Genomic DNA, 17313 nt, shown 5'->3' on the forward strand with positions numbered 1-17313 from the left:
GAAACGGGGAAAAGGAAGTTAACCCCCGATGCCCCGAAACTTACGTGCACCTTGCTGTGGTGTGCGTGTATCGTGGAAGAAGAAACAGCGCAAACAAAAGGACGACGAAAAAGCATGAACCACACCAGCGCTTTGTGGTGTGGTTCATGTTTTTTCGTCGTCCTTGTTTTGCGCTAATTCTTCTTTCACAATGCTCATCCAACTAGCCGGAAAGTCCATCCTGTGCATGTATGTTGCACACACGCATGAGTGCAGATGGCCTTAGAAGCTTTCAGAGCGAGCGCTGCCACAGTACACAAGCAATGCACGCACAACAAGTAGACACATTAGTAATTTGAACATGCGTGCCGATACATGTGACGCGGCTATCGGCATACGCAATCTGGAATGCATGCGCTCCAAAACGCTAAGGACCCGCGGCTAATTCAGGACAACAGCTTACAGCGGAATGAACTAAACTGTAAACCAATGCACTTGAAAAGAACGCATACACGGTATAGTGTGAGGCACGTCGAAATGGCTTCGTGACACTGGTACCGGCGTCGAAGTTGACCATATACGAATGGAACTGGCGGAAAAAATTAAAAAAATCCTCACAAGTACACACTTGAATTAAATTAACATACCTGGATGGTTGGCGCTACACCTTATATCCGCGTATTTTCGGAGAAGATATAATACATGGACTGGAGAAGCACTCGATCGTGAGCAGAACGGCACATCTGTTATTTTCCAGCGGTGACGACAAGCCGTGAAGAATAGTTCTCACGTCGTCGACGTTGTCTTCCTTCGATCGTTAGTCGTAGTGTCACGTAGTTGTGGCGGTGAAGAAAACAGCTGTAAAACTGTGTATGACGAAACTGATTGTTTATTGGGCGAACCTGTGCCCGAAAAAAGCAAGCTACACTCGTAGCACAACGAAAGCGGCGAACACAGTCGGCGATCGTCGAAATCTGATCAGCGGCGAAACGCGTCGGCTTTTATAAATGAGTGATCGAAGGTTCCAGAGTAATCCCTGGTGCCCGCGTGTCTTCCAGAAAGTACTAGACAATTCGCGTCGCTCATACAATCAGATTACATGAGCGTCGGTCATAACAGACAACGGATAGAAGCATCGATACGGTTCGAGAAACTTCCGATACATGCAGGCGCGTCCTGTGCCTAGCGATTATGTTTAACATTTGTTAGCCGGTGAAAAGCGGTCACCAGTGAAAGATAAACATGTACACGTGCCAGCAGCAAGGAACACAAATGATGCAAACGCAAACATATTCCGATACTCAACAGCACAGCACTGCAGAAAAACGCCACCCACCGCCGCCGATTCCTCAAATACATTTGGTAGCTATAATATATCCCCGTAAAAGAACACCTCTGAGCGTGGTGGCGCTGTGGTGTAATCAGGGGGGTGAATCTTCTTATACCTCCCATTGGTGCTTTTATAGCAGACGCTCAGTCGACGCTAGCGCCAAGGCGTACTTCAGTTAGGCCCTAGCGGATGGATGACGGTACTACGGTGGCGAAAAAAAAATAAAAAAAAATAAAAGCGGCGCGATTTTTTGTACCCTTCTCCTTTCGCTATAGCACTTTTTTTCTTACTTTTTTATGATAACGTTGTTCCACTATTTTCTCCTTTCGCTCTTGACTTTCATATTCCTCCTCGCAAGCCTCGCCTCACCCTCCCCTCATGCCACGCGCAATGATCTTTTTTTATTTCTTTAGTGGTCCGTGGCGCGCTTTCTTTTTTTTTTTTTTGTCGCGGGCGTTATCAGACGCACCGCCGGACCGAAACGCGCGCTCCGCGCTCCTCTCCTGTCCGGCCGTGCCATTCGTGCATTCGTGCTGCGTGCTTGTATGCAGTGGATTCTTTTAGCGTTTTCATGCACGCAGTGCCGTTCATTATTAGTATCAAGCAAGCATGTGCCCAAATTATATTAAAAAATAATTGCACTTACAACACAACAGTTCTTTGGACTCACTTTCTTGTATTCGTTTGTGAAAACCATAATTGGAGCAGACAGTGCAACACACTATAGAATGCAACAAAACACGGATGGCGTTCCATGCACACACATGTAAATAAACATTTATTGTAATTGATCTAATGGCCAATGCGCGGAATAGCTTCTCACGGCCTGCTTCTCGCTCGGTCCATAAAATCCACCTCCGTGAAGTGCACCGAGCATATTCTGCGGTTTTGGACCTTGTCTCGGGGCAAACCCATTAGGTCCATCCTTCCAGCGTATATAGGTTAAAGACGCTTCCATCCTGAAGAACAGTGAAGATCATAAATTATAACATCGCAGTTGGAACATACAAAACAGAACTCGTTTCGCATCACGGCAGAGTACTAGTTGTGATATGTCAACCTTAATTCTCAGAAACGCATTTTTAAACGATCGCGACCAATTAGATAGAAATAAGTGCAAAGCGCACACCTACACACGTGTTCCTTGCGATACGCACAGGTGGTACTGTATTTATCAGGAGCTTTATGTTCACTGCTTGTTGGCATAACAATTTACTGCATCGTTGTGGTGTTTTCAAATCAGCCAACTTATGGTGTTGGGCTGCTGAGCACGAGGTCGCGGGCTCGAATCCCGGCCACGGCGGCAGCATTTCGATGGGGGCGAAATGCGAAAACACACGTGTACTTAGATTTAGGTGCACGTTAAAGAACCCCAGGTGGTCCAAATTTCCTGAGGCCGCCACTACGGCGTTCCTCATAATCCGATCGTGGTTTTGGCACGTAAAACTCCATAAGTTAATTTAAATCAGCCAACTGCTGCCTCACCACCGGACAGCCATGTACGACTGCGCACAATTACTATCACAAATAAAAACCGGGAAGTAAACAGCACGGTGCTCACCTGTTGTCTTTAGGGATGCGGTAGAATTTCACGTCGTATGGCTCACTTCGTCTTGATGTGTTCGTACACCACGGAACCACACACGAGCAGCGACAGCTGGGAGACATGGCGGAAAAAAAGCCGACAAACGTGCTATATACGGTAGGTTACCACACGGACCACAATGCTAGCACGGAAGCGAAAAACTGGCCGTATAATGCCTGAAAAAAATTTTCTGCCGTTTTGGCCGTTATCTGCACGGCCGACGGCGAGCGCGGGCCGCGCCGCCGATAGTTGAAGGCGAGAGAGAAACGACAAAGTTGAGAGAGGGTGATAAGAAAAAAAAAAGGAAAAACAATTTTGGTTCCGCATCCATCTCGTGGATGGCGCTGCAATTCGCGTGGACAAAAAACCAGCGGAGTTTCCGGGGCCTGGTGTAATCACTAGGATGTGGCTTTGGGATTGTACAAATGCGAGTGTACGCGGGTTCGATTCCACGTGATGTGCTATCCACGTGATGTGCAAGCTTGTCGTCCAAACTTGCAGCGATAATTGCGGATGAAGTGTAAATTCGCTTTTTTTCCCCGCAAGTGGCGTTCGGGAAGCATACGCATAAGGCCGCCTTCAGAGCAGTCACGCCTATGGTAGGCCGCAAATAGCCAGGAAAAATTTGACTTAAAATCCTGCATAACTTTGCTCACGCCTATTCTGAAGACCATTTGGAATTGGGCTCCCTGAATTTGAGCCGCTTGAAAATGGGCCGCTGTCTCTGGGGGGCCGCCTATGGAGCTGCTTAGCGAACGGTATGTCAGCGGCCGTAATTTGATCTGATTTCCTGCCTGCACGCGTGGGTTCTAGCCAGGACTTGGCTAAGAGTGTAGTGATTAGTAAGAGACCGTTGGAGGCTTGGTGGCAGAAAAGTAGGGAGACCACAAACAACGGAGGCGTACAGAAACAGAGTTCCCAGTAATGGTTCAAAAAGATTGATGCCTGGAATTTTTTGTATTTGTGCGTTTCTCAAAAAAATAAAGGTAGGACATTAGGCAAAATAGTAACAAGAGCTTGGTGGCGTAACCAACCACCCCGTTTCAAAGGGAACGCTCATAGCATCCATCCATATATGCTGCCGGAGCCCCTGGTCGGGACCATAAAGAGACAATATTCTAGTGCAGATAAGAAGCGCGCTCATTCAATGTGTGTTTTGTTTCGTTTAGTTCAATATACTGCTGGTTGCCCTTGCAGCACTGTGCGATTAACTTGGCTCCCGGCCCGCTGTGACACACACAATCGGCATCAGGCTAAGGATGAACATGCGGCTGATGAACAAATTAATAATCCTTGTAGGTCAGGTTCCACGGCGTTTGTTGTCCGAATTATTTGACAAATTGGTTGCCGCCCTGCTTGAGCAAACGTGTCCTAACGCAGGGATTCGACACGACAGCCATGGCGGCGTCCTTCGCGCTCCACTTGCTGGGCAACCACCCGGAAGCCCAGGCGAAAGTCCACGACGAGCTCGATGCCGTGTTCGGGTCTGACGATCAACGGTCGGTAACCACGGAGGACATCAAACAGCTCAAGTACTTGGACTGCGTCATCAAGGTACGTCAGCACCACGCCAGGACGTACCTTGGTTGGCTTGAAGGTGTTAGCGGAAGAAGTAGATTTGCATCAAGGCAGCTACAAAAGCAGAGGCGTACCACTACGCTCGGTGTTGCAGTCGTGACGTAGCAGGCACGCTACAAGAGGGGAAGCTTGAGACAAGAGCACGCCACAAGAACTGCAATGTACACCAGTGTCGTAATTTTGAACAGAATCCAGGAATACTAGCCGGCCTGAAACGCTGAACAAGAAAGAGCCCAGTAATGATCTCAGGCCAGTGGTACTAACATGCAGTGTCGCGAGTATAAAGCACCATTTAGCCAGTCCCTTGTTCTAAGCAAGAATATGTTTATTTCATTGTTCTGGGGAATAATTGTCTAACCATAGGCTCTCTAGTCTAACCTGTTAGTGTTGTGTTAAAGTGTTAAATATTGAAAGGTTATGCGAAACATAACTGATGTTTCACGTAAATTGAGCCAGAGATTTTTCTTTTGAATTCGTAAACCGCAGCTAGGTAAACCCAATGACATATTGTTCGCCGTCATGCGGAGCTCCTCAGGATATTTTATTGCGATAGCAATTATGTGGACACTACAAGTGCATTTCTACGGTTGGCGTCGCTGTTGTCGCCATCGCCGTGATGTTCCGTATAAAGCCCAACGGCGATAAAATCGTCGCCGCGCGCCGTACGCTGTGTGTGCGAGTGAAAGCGTACTAGGGGAGTCTGCAATCGCGACTCAATGTAGCGAACGCGAGGGAAGAAGGCAGGTCGGAAGCGCGCGGTCATCTTAAGCGGGCGCGAGGCGCGGGGGCGAGGCGACGGAGAAAGAGGGGGGAGGGGGGGGGCGGCGTTGTATCTTGCTCACAAGATACAGCGCGGCCGCGCCGTATCTTAAAAGCGATCTGCCTTGCGTGCGAAGTGCGCGCCCGCGTGGGCCTCGTCTATAAAGCGATCTGCGATGGGGATAAAGTGCATGCGCCGTGTGCCGGTAGCTTCGTATGCGCTGTGCTTTCGTCGTTTAGTTCGCGTTGAAGCGAGACGAGAGACAGCGTGAAGGTCAATTTGCTCTCTGCTGCTGGCGCGTTTTCTCACTCCGGTGTTTTCACAGCGAGCTTCCACGGTCATCGAGCGTGATGTGTTTATGTTTACTTGTGCGCGCGTGACACCGTGCTTGTCTATTTCGTTAGTAAGCGAATGTTTACAACTTTATACGGCCGATTAAACTACTATCGTTGCTTCGTATAGCTATTTACCAATTTATTATCGCCATCGATGCTTCGCCCGAAACTGTTGTTTATTGCGATAGCAATTATATGGACACACTAGGCGAAGTTCTGCCATCGTCGTCGTCGCCGTGAGTTTCCGTAAAGGTGCAAGGGCGACAAAATCGACGCCGCGTGCCCTATGTTGTATGTGCGAGTGAAAGCGTGCGAGGGGAGCCGACGAGCGCGGCTAAATTAGCGGCGAGAAGTTGGAGTGGCGCCATTACCCGAGTAACGTCACGGCCAGGACGCCGCTCGCTCCGACTCGCTCGGCTGCCGCGCGCGCACGTTCGCTTCTTGCATGCTCGGTGTATGGGGCCGCCAGCCGTACTTCCTGAATGATGTATTGGCTGCTTTCTGCTGCCACGCCTAAAGTGCAGTGTCTTTTTCGACACTGCGGGAATCGTTCAAATTTGCTGCTTGGATATCGAAGCTATATAGAGTTGCAGGGGTTACTGCTTTTGCAACGCAGAGGTGCGCCGTGTCTGTTTATAAATATTGCGTAAGAACAATGTCTGCAAATTCAGTGTGGAAAATTTTAATTGTACGATGCTTCGCTACAAACTTAACATGCCTTTAGCACTTTGTTATGACTGTAATTTTGTTTTACACGGAACGGTAATATTGGTATTTCGTGTCAACTTTATATATAAATCAGCATATTAGAATAGGATACTGCCTGCGAAGCTTTCATCAAGCTTCTTATTGCTCTGTTGAGTTGTTCTACTCAAATGTGGGTACTGCAGTAACGCGTAAAAACATCAGTAAGGCGCGCATGTCATACGAAAGAAATAAATTGCTACTACTTGCACCTTTCTCCGTGACAGCCACCCAGAAAATGCATTCTACATGGCTGTTAAAAAAGACTGCGCTTCATGTATGTATAGCCATCACCTGAAAGAAAAGGTTCGTGGTTAAGATGAAGAGCCAAGCCATTACATGCCATGCGATGTGTCATATTGGCCTGAAGCGGTCTTTATCGACAACATGGTAGACACCTCCCGCAATGGATGCAACCGACAGTCATTATGACGTTATGACAAGGCGCGCATTTTCGCGAAACCTTTGCGTTCCCTACAACTTCGAATTGAAAAAGGGAAGGAGTCCTTTACAGCACCACTTGGAATGCCTATAATATACTCGAGGCACTAAAGTGCAGCTTCGTCATGCAACATCGTCACGCAACTACCGCCTGCATGGCGATGTCTCGAACTACAATGGTGTTTAATCATACGATCTGAGAACTATTATCTGCGTCAGCCCATAAAAAACCCCTCGTATCGCTGCCTCAAAAAGAAGAGACTATACATGTATATGCAAGCCTCATATGCATTCCCTTGATTTTTGACCTCATTCTGTGAATTCTGATATTCTCTATGTGTCTCATACTACTAAAGAATGAAGCGTCGGCTTCTTGCTGGCTGCAGCCATATTGTCTAGAGGCATATTTCGCCCAAAAAGTTGCGCCGAGCAGCTGTGTCAGTTTCGCCAAGCAGATCGGTCAGAGCGATTCCCCAAGCAACAAGCGGCACTAAATTGTTGAACTGAGTAGAGCGCGTAGCACTGAAAAGAGAATAAATATTGGTTCAGGCTTTTTTGTGAGCGGCAAACAGGTTAAAGCCTCAATGAGCTTTACCTAAAATTAACTGGTTAAGAACGGCTTAATTTTGAGAAGCAGTTCAAAAAGCGAACGATACTGGCAGAATGTATACTTATGTGTTGTTTAGTCCTCGTGCTACTGCCGAACGTTTCTGTGAATGAATGCGAAAATTCGATATTTTGTCAATGAACCGCTCGTCATGAGCAAACAAGTTTTAGCGGGTTAAAGTCAAGGCAAATGTTGTAAAAGTCATATACAGCCACCGTTTGTTATATGATTGTTTTGCCACGGCAAGTGTGGTGGCTTAACAAGATTGCGCTATCGTATGTTTTCGCGCTTGTACTTTTATTATCCACGTGAGCTACCGCTGCAGAGTATAGAACTGTGCATGAGAAACCCCCACCGATCTGGACTAACCTCCCTTGGTCGGCACTGTAACGTTGCCTTCGAGAAATATATTGTTTTCTAGAAAATAAGCTCTTTTAATAAATGTTGACGAACGAAGACAACGTCAAAGTATATTTGAGAGGACTGTCATAAGTGTACCAGCATAGGGGAACGAGAGCTAACAAACTGAAACGTTGCAGAAGGCGCCCCGACGCAGCCCGAACTGTAGCAGACGACAGGCGCAAATCCTTGCCATGACGTCATGCGAGCGGCGCTTGCAGCGACGCTTTTGTTCGTTCGCGGGGCTAATGGAGATTTATAGCTTAGCGGGTTTACGGGCCAGCGGAACGAGACATGTAATGCGTAGGATGTATAACCGGTGGACCATTAGAGTTACAGAATAGATACCAAGAGAAGGAAGCGCAGTCGAGGACGGCAGAAAACTAGGTGGAGTGATAAAGTTAGGAAATTTGGAGGCGCATGTTGGAATGACCAAGCGCAAGACTGGGGTAATTGGAGATCGCAGGGAGAGGCCTCCGTCCTTTAGTGGACATATATATATATATATATATATATATATATATATATATAGGCCGATGATGATGATGGAACGAGCAGGCGAGCGGAGAGGGCAGCGAAGCGCCGCACGAAAGGAAGAGCTCAGCAATTCCTCGCTCGGTTGAGCTGAGCGCTTTGCTGCGCTTCGTGTCGAACAAGGTCGGTCGCTTCGGGTTCCCGATCGCGGTCATCCACTTCAAATCGTCGCCAAACGGCCTCGTTGCTGACACCTCTGGCAGTAGTGAAAAACATCTGAGGCAACCGGCTTTTGATCGCGGGTGGCGCAGAAAATCATTGAACCACATCGACCGCGCAGGCCCTCCACGTGGTGCAAGGTTCTGGTGAACAAAAATTTCATTTGTCAGAGTGAAATCTGTCAGGAAAATGGTAAAGTGGGGCTTTACCATTCGGCGTCAGATTCCCCGTTGGATTGTAATTTGATGTACGAGAAAACCTAATTCTGCTACGAGCAAACTCAAACACAAACCCCTTTTCCAGCATTGCTACCAGACCTGCGCGCGTTGGGGCAATAGCAAACACTTAATAAAATAATAAAAAAAAGGTGCTAGGGCCTTCAAATTTTAATATAAGACCACTTATATTGTCCCTTTGTCTTTCCAGCAATGCACTTTAGTTCAAAGGTGAAGCCGACTTTATGGGGATCGGTGTAAGTTTGGCCTTTGTAAGCTGGCTTTCCCACGTTCCGTGTTGCAGTGAATGAAGCCTACTTGCTGTATGCGAACGGGTCCCAATAACGCTATCGCGTTCTAGTCTTAAAGGCGAAGCTTAAGCGTCCTCACATTTTTTCGCCTGCAGGCGAGCCAGCGCCGCGTTTGAATACGACGCCGACGACGTGGGCTGTTCGCGCGGTTGGTCGCCACGAACGACAGAGAGCTGAGCTAGTTGGTAAGGATTCATAACGCAAAAAAGGTAAGGCGTGCAGACACGGACACAAGAGAAGTGGACAACACAAACGCCGACTATCAACTGAAGGAAGCACTGAGGCGAAAAAAGGAAGAAGACACTAAAACACATGTGCGCGTGCTCTGGAATGGTAGCAGCACGTGTCAATCGGATGCTACCATTCCAGAGCATGCGCAGATGCGCAATCGCTTTTTTTCCCTCAGTGCTTCCTTCAGTTGATAATAGTCGGCCTTTGTGTTCTCCAATTCTCTTGTGTGCGTGTCTGCACGCCTTACCTTTTTTGCGTTATGGTTAGTGCTCCGTGTTTTCGGATAAATTCGAAAAGAAATTCGATAAACATTCGACGGTAAAAATTCTGACAATTCGGATTTATCCGATAAACTCCGACTTTAACGGCCAATATGACACTGTTCCGTTCTATATCGAAAGGGTATGTTCTAAGCAGTCGTTGGTACATCGGCTGGTTTGGCCGATATAAGCTTTACCTCACGTCAACAGTATCTCGTAGACCACACCCATCGCACATTTAACAAAGGGCTTGTCGCTCACGGAGCGAGAGACGTATGACCGCTCAACGACTGTAGCAGGTCTTCATCGATACTACGCTGCTGTCGCTGAAAAGTGGAGACAGACAGTTGAGATGAACCTTTTCGATGCACTCCAGTACACCCGTGAATCGATTTGGTATAGTTTTCAAATTGTGAATCTAAATGTGAAGCATGAGTTAGCCCGCGCGTTCGGCACCTATGCGTCGATATTTAAGTTAGTGTTTCTTGAAACTGGCGACATGAGCCAACTCATGGGTGATTCTGCGAACTGTCAGAGCTAATTAATCGGTAACATTGTTGAACCCCTGTCGCTTTAGCGACTTCACACTGTCCAGTGCCCAGTGCTTTCTCGCTGCGCGCTGAGTCTTCTAGAGCAAACGTTGATAGGGTATTTTCAAAGCTGAGAATCATAAATCGAAAGGAGCGTCCTTCCATCAGTGACAGCAACCTAGTAAATTATGATTGCGTCTATTACAACAAGCTTTAAGGTTGTAATACGCATAAACGCAGGTGTTTTGTATTCAAGTATTTGTGCTTAATTGTGTGTATATGTGTTTGTGCGTTGAAATTTTCCAGACACCAAAAATACGCTTCGTGTGTTCTGATGTTTTTGTGTTCAGATATTATTTTAAGATTTTGGAGTATAATAATATAAATATGCAAGATTTCACACTGCATTTCGGAGAATGGGGGATTTACGAGAAATAAGCTCCGTTAAACTTCGAATTTTCGGCAGAAAATAAACTCTGAAAAACACCCTCCGAATTTGAAGAAAAAAAAAGTTGTCGCAGTTTCACCTGAAAGGCGAAGCATCAATTGCGATAGCAAATTTGTAGAGAGCTATACGGAGTAATGATATTAGCTTTATCAGCTGTATAAACTTGGACATGCAGCAGCACCGGCAACGCGCAGAACTATTGTCGACGCCGTCGGCGTTTTGCCCGCGTTCGCTCAAAATGCGTGCGGCGTTGGTGACTGTTGCCGGAGCCTCTGATATAAATAGGCACTTGGTGCCGCAGCTAAACGTCGCCTCCATTCGCCGTCACCTCCCTAAACGTCGCCTCCCTAAAAAGCTTCCGGCGTTTTATGAAAAAAGAATTCCGAAAGTTGTGTCCGTAGCGCGGAATCGAACCAGGGACCCCTCGCTTCCGAACGCGCGGCGCTAACCACTACGCCACGAAGCGCACATAGACACACGCACCACGATGGCAATAAATACCCAACATTAACGAAAGGCCGCGTTTCTAGCGCGTTTCTAACGCGTTTGTGCTAGCGCGTTACGGCACGTGTAAGAAGCTGGTGTAAGACGCTGTGGCCTCTCCGCCTTACCTTCAACGCGTTTCGAACGCGCTGCCCAAGGCGGTGGCAAGTCAAGTTCAAGTCGAGGAGCGTTTATGAATACGGGGGGTATACTCTCTCAGCAGTCATGTGATGGCGTCGGCAAACGCGGTGCACGTTCCGGCATGTGTAAATGGCTGCGTAAGACGCTGTGGCCGCTCCCCCTTACTAGAGAGTACTGCACGTTTCTAACGCGTTTGTGCTAGCGTCCCCTTAAGCGGGAGATCTGATGATTCCCTCCGGAGCTTCGCCCACTCATCATCATTCACCCCGTGGATATGCTGTGATTTTTTTTATATCAGAGGCTCCGGCAACAGTCAGCAATGCCGCACGCATTTTGTGCGAACGCGGGAAAAACGCCGACGGCGTCGACATTAGTTCTGCGTGTTGCCGGTGCTGCTGCATGTCCAAGTTTATACAGCTGATAAAGCTACTATCATTACTCCGTATAGCTCTCTACAAATTTGCTATCGCAATTGATGCTTCGCCTTTCAGGTGAAACTGCGACCACTTTTTACTCTCTTATCTCGTCCGCGCGACAGGGAAGAAAGCGGGCAGGAAGTGCGTCGTCTTTCGCCGCACGCGAGGCACCCAACGTTGAGAGGCATCGGAGGGAGTGAAAGGGGGGGGGGGGGGTCATTTCACTCCGGATGCAAGTGTATGCAGCAGCTGCGCGCGGTCACGCGGCCGTATCTCGAGAGCGATCTGCGTTAGGGCTAGAGACTGCGTCGGCGACTCGTAGCTTTGTGTGTGCTGTGTGTTTTCGGCGTTCAGGGCCGGTATTTTGTAGCGATGCCTTTAAAGTAATAACGCCTTTTCGCGCTTATCGCGCTTGGTCAGTGGTCGGAGCGACGGTCCACTCGCGTTATCAACGGGATAAGTCGGCCGTGAGCGGTGAATGATAAGACTAGAGTAGAATAAGTCATAATGCCTCGCTACAAAATCGCGGCCCAGTTTGCGTTTAAGCCATAGAAAACTGCACGAAGGCCACTTCGCTCACTGCTGCGGCCGCGTCTCTTCACGCCAGCGTTTTGACAGCGAGTGTCCGCGGTCATCGAGTGTGATGAGGTCAAGTTTGCTGTGCGCACTGACACATTGTTAATTTAGTTAGCAAGCGAATGTTTACAAGTTTATACAGGCGATAAAAGTATACTATCCTTACTTCATATGGCTTTCTGCTAATTTGCTATCGAAATCGATGCTTCGCCTTTCGGGCGAAACTGCGACTCTTTAAGCGAAGCTTTATAGGCTCGCAAGTTGGCGGCGGTGGTGGTGGCGGTGTCACAATAAAAAGTGGGCCGATCCTGGTGATTGTGCAGAAAGGGTCCAAGCGCAATGGCACACACCCTTGTGAGGTGGGGGACACGTAACGCGCCCTTGAACTGCCCTTGTCACAGGTGGGACCCAGCGATGCAAAATCACCAGCCCTTCCCCTGTCGAAAAAATGGGGGTAAGAGAAGCTTGTCGTCCAAGTTTAGCGTGAAGTCTTTCGAAGCCCTCCCGAAACGTCAATGAAGAGGCGCGTACCCCGAGTTGCGGGAGCGCGATGTTCAGGACAAACGTCAGCGAAGAGTCGCCGACCCTGAGTTTAGGGCCAACGAAGCGGAACGCCTGTGACAGTGTCGTCTTGCCACAAGCTTCGCTTACCCCCATTTTCTCGAAAGGGGAAGGGCACTGAATTTTTTATATATTCCGCTAAGTAATTTATTCAGCTAATTAGTTCATACTCTAACAGGAATTATGAAAAAAAATTCGCTCTCGCTTAACTCAGTTATGCCTGGGTGTGCGTAACGAGAGGTACGGTTATTGTTATTGTTTAGCTTGGTGTTTCATTCCGTCATTGAATCGCGGCCCTGGCACGAGATGCCGAACTAGACAACGAACCGTCCTCATCTGAATGCACTCGCCTGGCTGCTTCGTACTTACGACGCTTCTCAGGCGTGCGGCTCGTTCCGTCTCTGCTCCTCTGCTCCTCGGCTCGCTGCCTCCTCCTGGATGCGTTCCGACGACAAAGCCTGGCTTCTTTCAGTCTCTCCGACTCAGTTTCCATATCGACGAATCCCACCGAGCCGCCCCTTCCGATATATACGATGCAACGCCGGCTCCTCCGGCGATGCAACGCTGGCAACGCCGATGCAACGCCGGTGGTTGCTAGGCAACGGCTCAGCTCGCGGTTTCACCGGCTCCTCCTCTGATGTCATGCCAGACGGCGCGACGAGTGGCGCTGCCAGCTGCGGCGGTTGCTGGGCAACGGCTCAGCTCGCGGTACGGCCACCGACCACAGCGAAACGGCGATAATGCGGCCAATGTAGCTCTCACTACAAAACATTATAGTTGATCCCTTTTTCATAGGCATCGGTGCAACACGAAAGTGAAACGTGTCTTCACAGAAGCTGTTGCATGTTTGCTTCGTGAACTCACGGTCCGCTGCAGCGAAAGGCGCACGATTTGCGGGCCGGCGACCATGTTGCTGGTTCAGCGGCACGCTGCGTTCTGTTGGCGATCGCTGTTCTGTTGCCGAGTGGCTTCTGCGAGGGTGCGAGCATTCTGCTCTGGCTCCGTCGTGGCTATGGCAGCCAGTCGCGCTGCGACGCGCACAGCTGCAGGAATGCCAGTGGCAGAGTTCGCACCGTGCGTCGCGAACGCATTCTGCTTCACGCTGGCGTGTCTCTCGCCAAAGCAAAGCGAGATTCGCCCGGCGACGTCGTTGCCGTTCCGCGCCTTTTAGCGCAGCAGTTGTCTTAGGTGGTGCCATCGCAAGCGAAGCAGTAGGCGATGCACTGCTGATGCACGTTGAAGCCGCAATCCGTATGCGATGAGGCGCCCTAGGCTAATCTGATGCGAAAGCCAAACCACAGAGAACCTATATGGCCAAACCATCTGCGGTGACTGCCTACACGGGGCCACGTACACTGGCGTTGCAATCGTTCAGCCATCATGGGAATGATGGGAAGTAGACGGATTTGTCTGATCTCGTGCTTGTGGATTTAGACGTTCGGGTGACTTTGTTTTTAAGCGAAGCTTTATAGGCTCACAAGTTTCGGCGGCGGTGGTGGTGGTGGTGTCACGCTAAAAAGTGGGCCGCTCCGGGTGATTGCGCAGAAAGGGTCCGAGCTCAATGGCACATACCAGGGACAAAAGAAAGAGAGAGAACGACAAAGAAAGAAAGATAGAGATAGAAAGAGACAGAGAGAAAGAAGGGGAGTAAGAAAGATAGAAACAAAGAGAGAGAGAGAGAAAGAAAGAAAATCACTAGCCGTTCCCCAGTCGAAAAAATGGGGATGAGCAAATCTTGTGGTGTGTATACTTGACCCACTACTTTCCCTTCCCTAATACTTTTCGTTCCCATTCGTGGGACTTTTCGTTCCTTTTGCTTCTACTTTTGTTTTCCTTTCGTGCAACTTTTCCTTCTGTTGCGTTATCGTTTCCTTCGCTCGATGTATACATTTAATAAACGTTTATGTTTTATTAGCGTGACATGTCGTCAACTTTACGTTAGCCTGACGAAGGTCAGATACACACACGACAAGCATCACTTACCCCCATTTTCGAGCCTCATATGCCTTCATTGTTCTAAATTTCCTAGCAATGTATACTTTTCGAAGTGCATAGGACGCTGCGAACACGCACAATCGCTACTAATTACAACGGTTCAGCTTGGCGAGGTGACCAAATCGAAACGCGCCAAGCGTCTTAATGCACTGGCGTGCCCATGATAAATTCATAAGGCCGTTTTATGTCGCGTGCCGAGGCGTTGGTCCATGGCGTAATGGTTTCAACATCGGGCTTCTCTTCCAGAGTTCCTGTATTCGAATCCTGCCATCGGACGATAATAACAACGTTTTAAATGCGAAGCATTTTGTGGCGGACATTTGCTACTTAAAGTTGACAGTATCTATTTATCTATCAGTGATGGCGTGAAGCAGAGGTAGAATACCCGGCCTCAAATCTGAAGGCTGTAAGTTCGAATCCTACTCCAGTCCACTACATTTTCAGGCATGGAGTGGTGCCTGACACCGGAAAAAAAGAACTATATTGCCGAGAGCTAGTGGGGCTATACTAGTTCAGGTGCAACCAAACTAGAAAGGCCCACTAAGCTTCACCAAAAGTCACTCCCTCACCAGAACAGGAGTTGACCTCCCTGGTGCAGTATTTGGCCACCTCATGACTCCGACAACTAACCAATGGCCCTCAGTCCCCAGTGGCTGCGGCGCACCTGACCAAGGCGGCGGTCAGACCTGCTACGCGGCAGAGGGTGCTGAGAATCTCTGGGTCCGGACAGGCCGCCAATGGAAACTGAACCTGGCAACGTTCAACGCGCGCACCCTCTCCAGTGAGGCTAGCTTAGCAGGACGATTTGAAGAATTATCAGGCATTGCCTGGGATATTATTGGCCTTAGTGAGGTTGGAAGAACTGGTGAGGCTTACACGGTGCTGACTAACGGCCACGTCCTCTGCTACAGAGGTCTTCCAGACAACAGAGAATCCGGGGTAGTATTTCTAGTCCATAACAACACAGCGGGCAACATTTATGAATTCTACAGCATTATTGAGAGGGTAGCAGTCGTCGTAATAAAGCTGATAGGAGGTACAAAATGAAGGTAGTACAAGCCTACGCCCCAACCTCTACTCACGATGATGAAGACATAGAACAGTTTTATTAAGATGTTGAATTAGCAATGAGAAAGGTGCAAACTCATTACACTGTTGTCATGGATGACTATAAAGCAAAAGTGCGGAAAAAGCAGGCTCGTGAGCAGGCAATTGGCAACTACGGCATCGATTCTAGGAATGCAAGAGGAGAGATGTTAGTAGAACTCGCAGAAAGAAATAGGCTCAGAATAATGAATACCTTCTTCAGGAAGCGCAGCAGCAGGAAGTGGACCTGGAAAAGCCCTGATGGAGAAACAAGGAATGAAATAGATTTTATACTCTCTGCCGATCCAAGCATAGTGCAGGATGCAGAAGTGTTAGGTAAGGTAAAGTGCAGTGACCATGGGTTAGTGAGGCCTAGGATTTCTCTCAATTTGAAGAAAGAAAGAGGGAAATTAGTCAAGAGGAAACAGGCTAACCAAGGGGAAGTAAGGGCTAAAAGCAGACCAAAGCAGGCTGGTGCTCGCAAACAAATATCCAGATTTAGAAAAGGAAGAGAAAGACAACATAGAGACAATGACAACTAGGTTGACCTCAGAAGCAGCAATTGAAGTTGGAGGTAAGGCAGCAAGGCAACGAGTACGTAAGCTCTCCCAAGAGACAAAGGAACTAATACAGAAACGACAAAACATGAAAGTGCCCACCTCAAGAGATAAGATAGAATTCGCTTAATTGTCAAAACTGATCAACAAGAAGAATGTAAGGGATATTCGAAATTATAGCATGGGAAACATTGAGGAAGCCGTAAAATGTGGACGCAGCATTACATCAGTAAGACGAAAGCTTGGCATAGGGCAAGGCAAGGTGTGTGCACTGAAATATTAACATGGTAATATCATCAGCAATTTCGATGACATAGTAAAAACAGCGGAAGAATTCTATATTAACCTGTATGGTGCCCAAAACAGCCAAGCTACTTTCATACAAAATAGTGATGAACCTGATACAGAGGCTCTTTCTATAACTAGCGATGAAGTTAGAAGGGCCTTGAAAGACATGACGAGGGGAAAAGCTGCTGGAGAAGATGGAATAACAGTAGAGTTAATTAAAGACGGAGGAGCCATCATGCTTGAAAAGCTTGCAGCCCTTTATACGCAATGCCTCACAACTTCAAATATACCAGAGAGCTGGAAGAACGCCAACATTATACTAATCCATAAGTAGGGAGACGTTAAAGAATTGAAGAATTATAGACCCATTAGCTTGCTTTCAGTAATGTATAAAATATTCACCAAGATAATTTCTAATAGAATCAGGGCAACACTTCAGCCAACCAAGAGAACAAGCTGGAAGGGATATTCTACTACGGATCATATCCATGTCATCAATCAGGTAATCGAGAAATCTGCGGTGTACAATCAACCTCTCTATATGGCGTTCATAGATTATGAAAAGGCATTTGATTCAGTAGAGATAATAGCAGTCATAGAGGCATTGCGTAATCAAGGAGTACAGGAGGCATACGTCAATATATTAGCAAACATCTACAAGGACTCCACAGCTACCTTGGTTCTCCACAAGAAAAGTAGAAAGTTACCTATCAAGAAAGGGGTCAGGCAAGGAGACACAATCTCTCCAATGATATTCACTGCAT

At 48.0% G+C, this 17313-nt stretch overlaps 1 protein-coding gene across 1 annotated transcript in view; it reads left to right on the forward strand.

Annotated features, from left to right (window-relative positions):
- LOC119464912 (cytochrome P450 4V2-like) overlaps nt 1–17313 on the forward strand; it is a 240576-nt gene that overhangs the window by 165895 nt on the left and 57368 nt on the right. The window contains exon 8 of the mRNA XM_049655595.1: nt 4275–4448. Coding sequence (XP_049511552.1) covers nt 4275–4448 — 174 coding nt within the window. The remainder of the gene's footprint in view (nt 1–4274; nt 4449–17313) is intronic.

Source organism: Dermacentor silvarum, chromosome 9, assembly GCF_013339745.2.
Source record: "Dermacentor silvarum isolate Dsil-2018 chromosome 9, BIME_Dsil_1.4, whole genome shotgun sequence".
NCBI lineage: Eukaryota > Metazoa > Arthropoda > Arachnida > Ixodida > Ixodidae > Dermacentor > Dermacentor silvarum.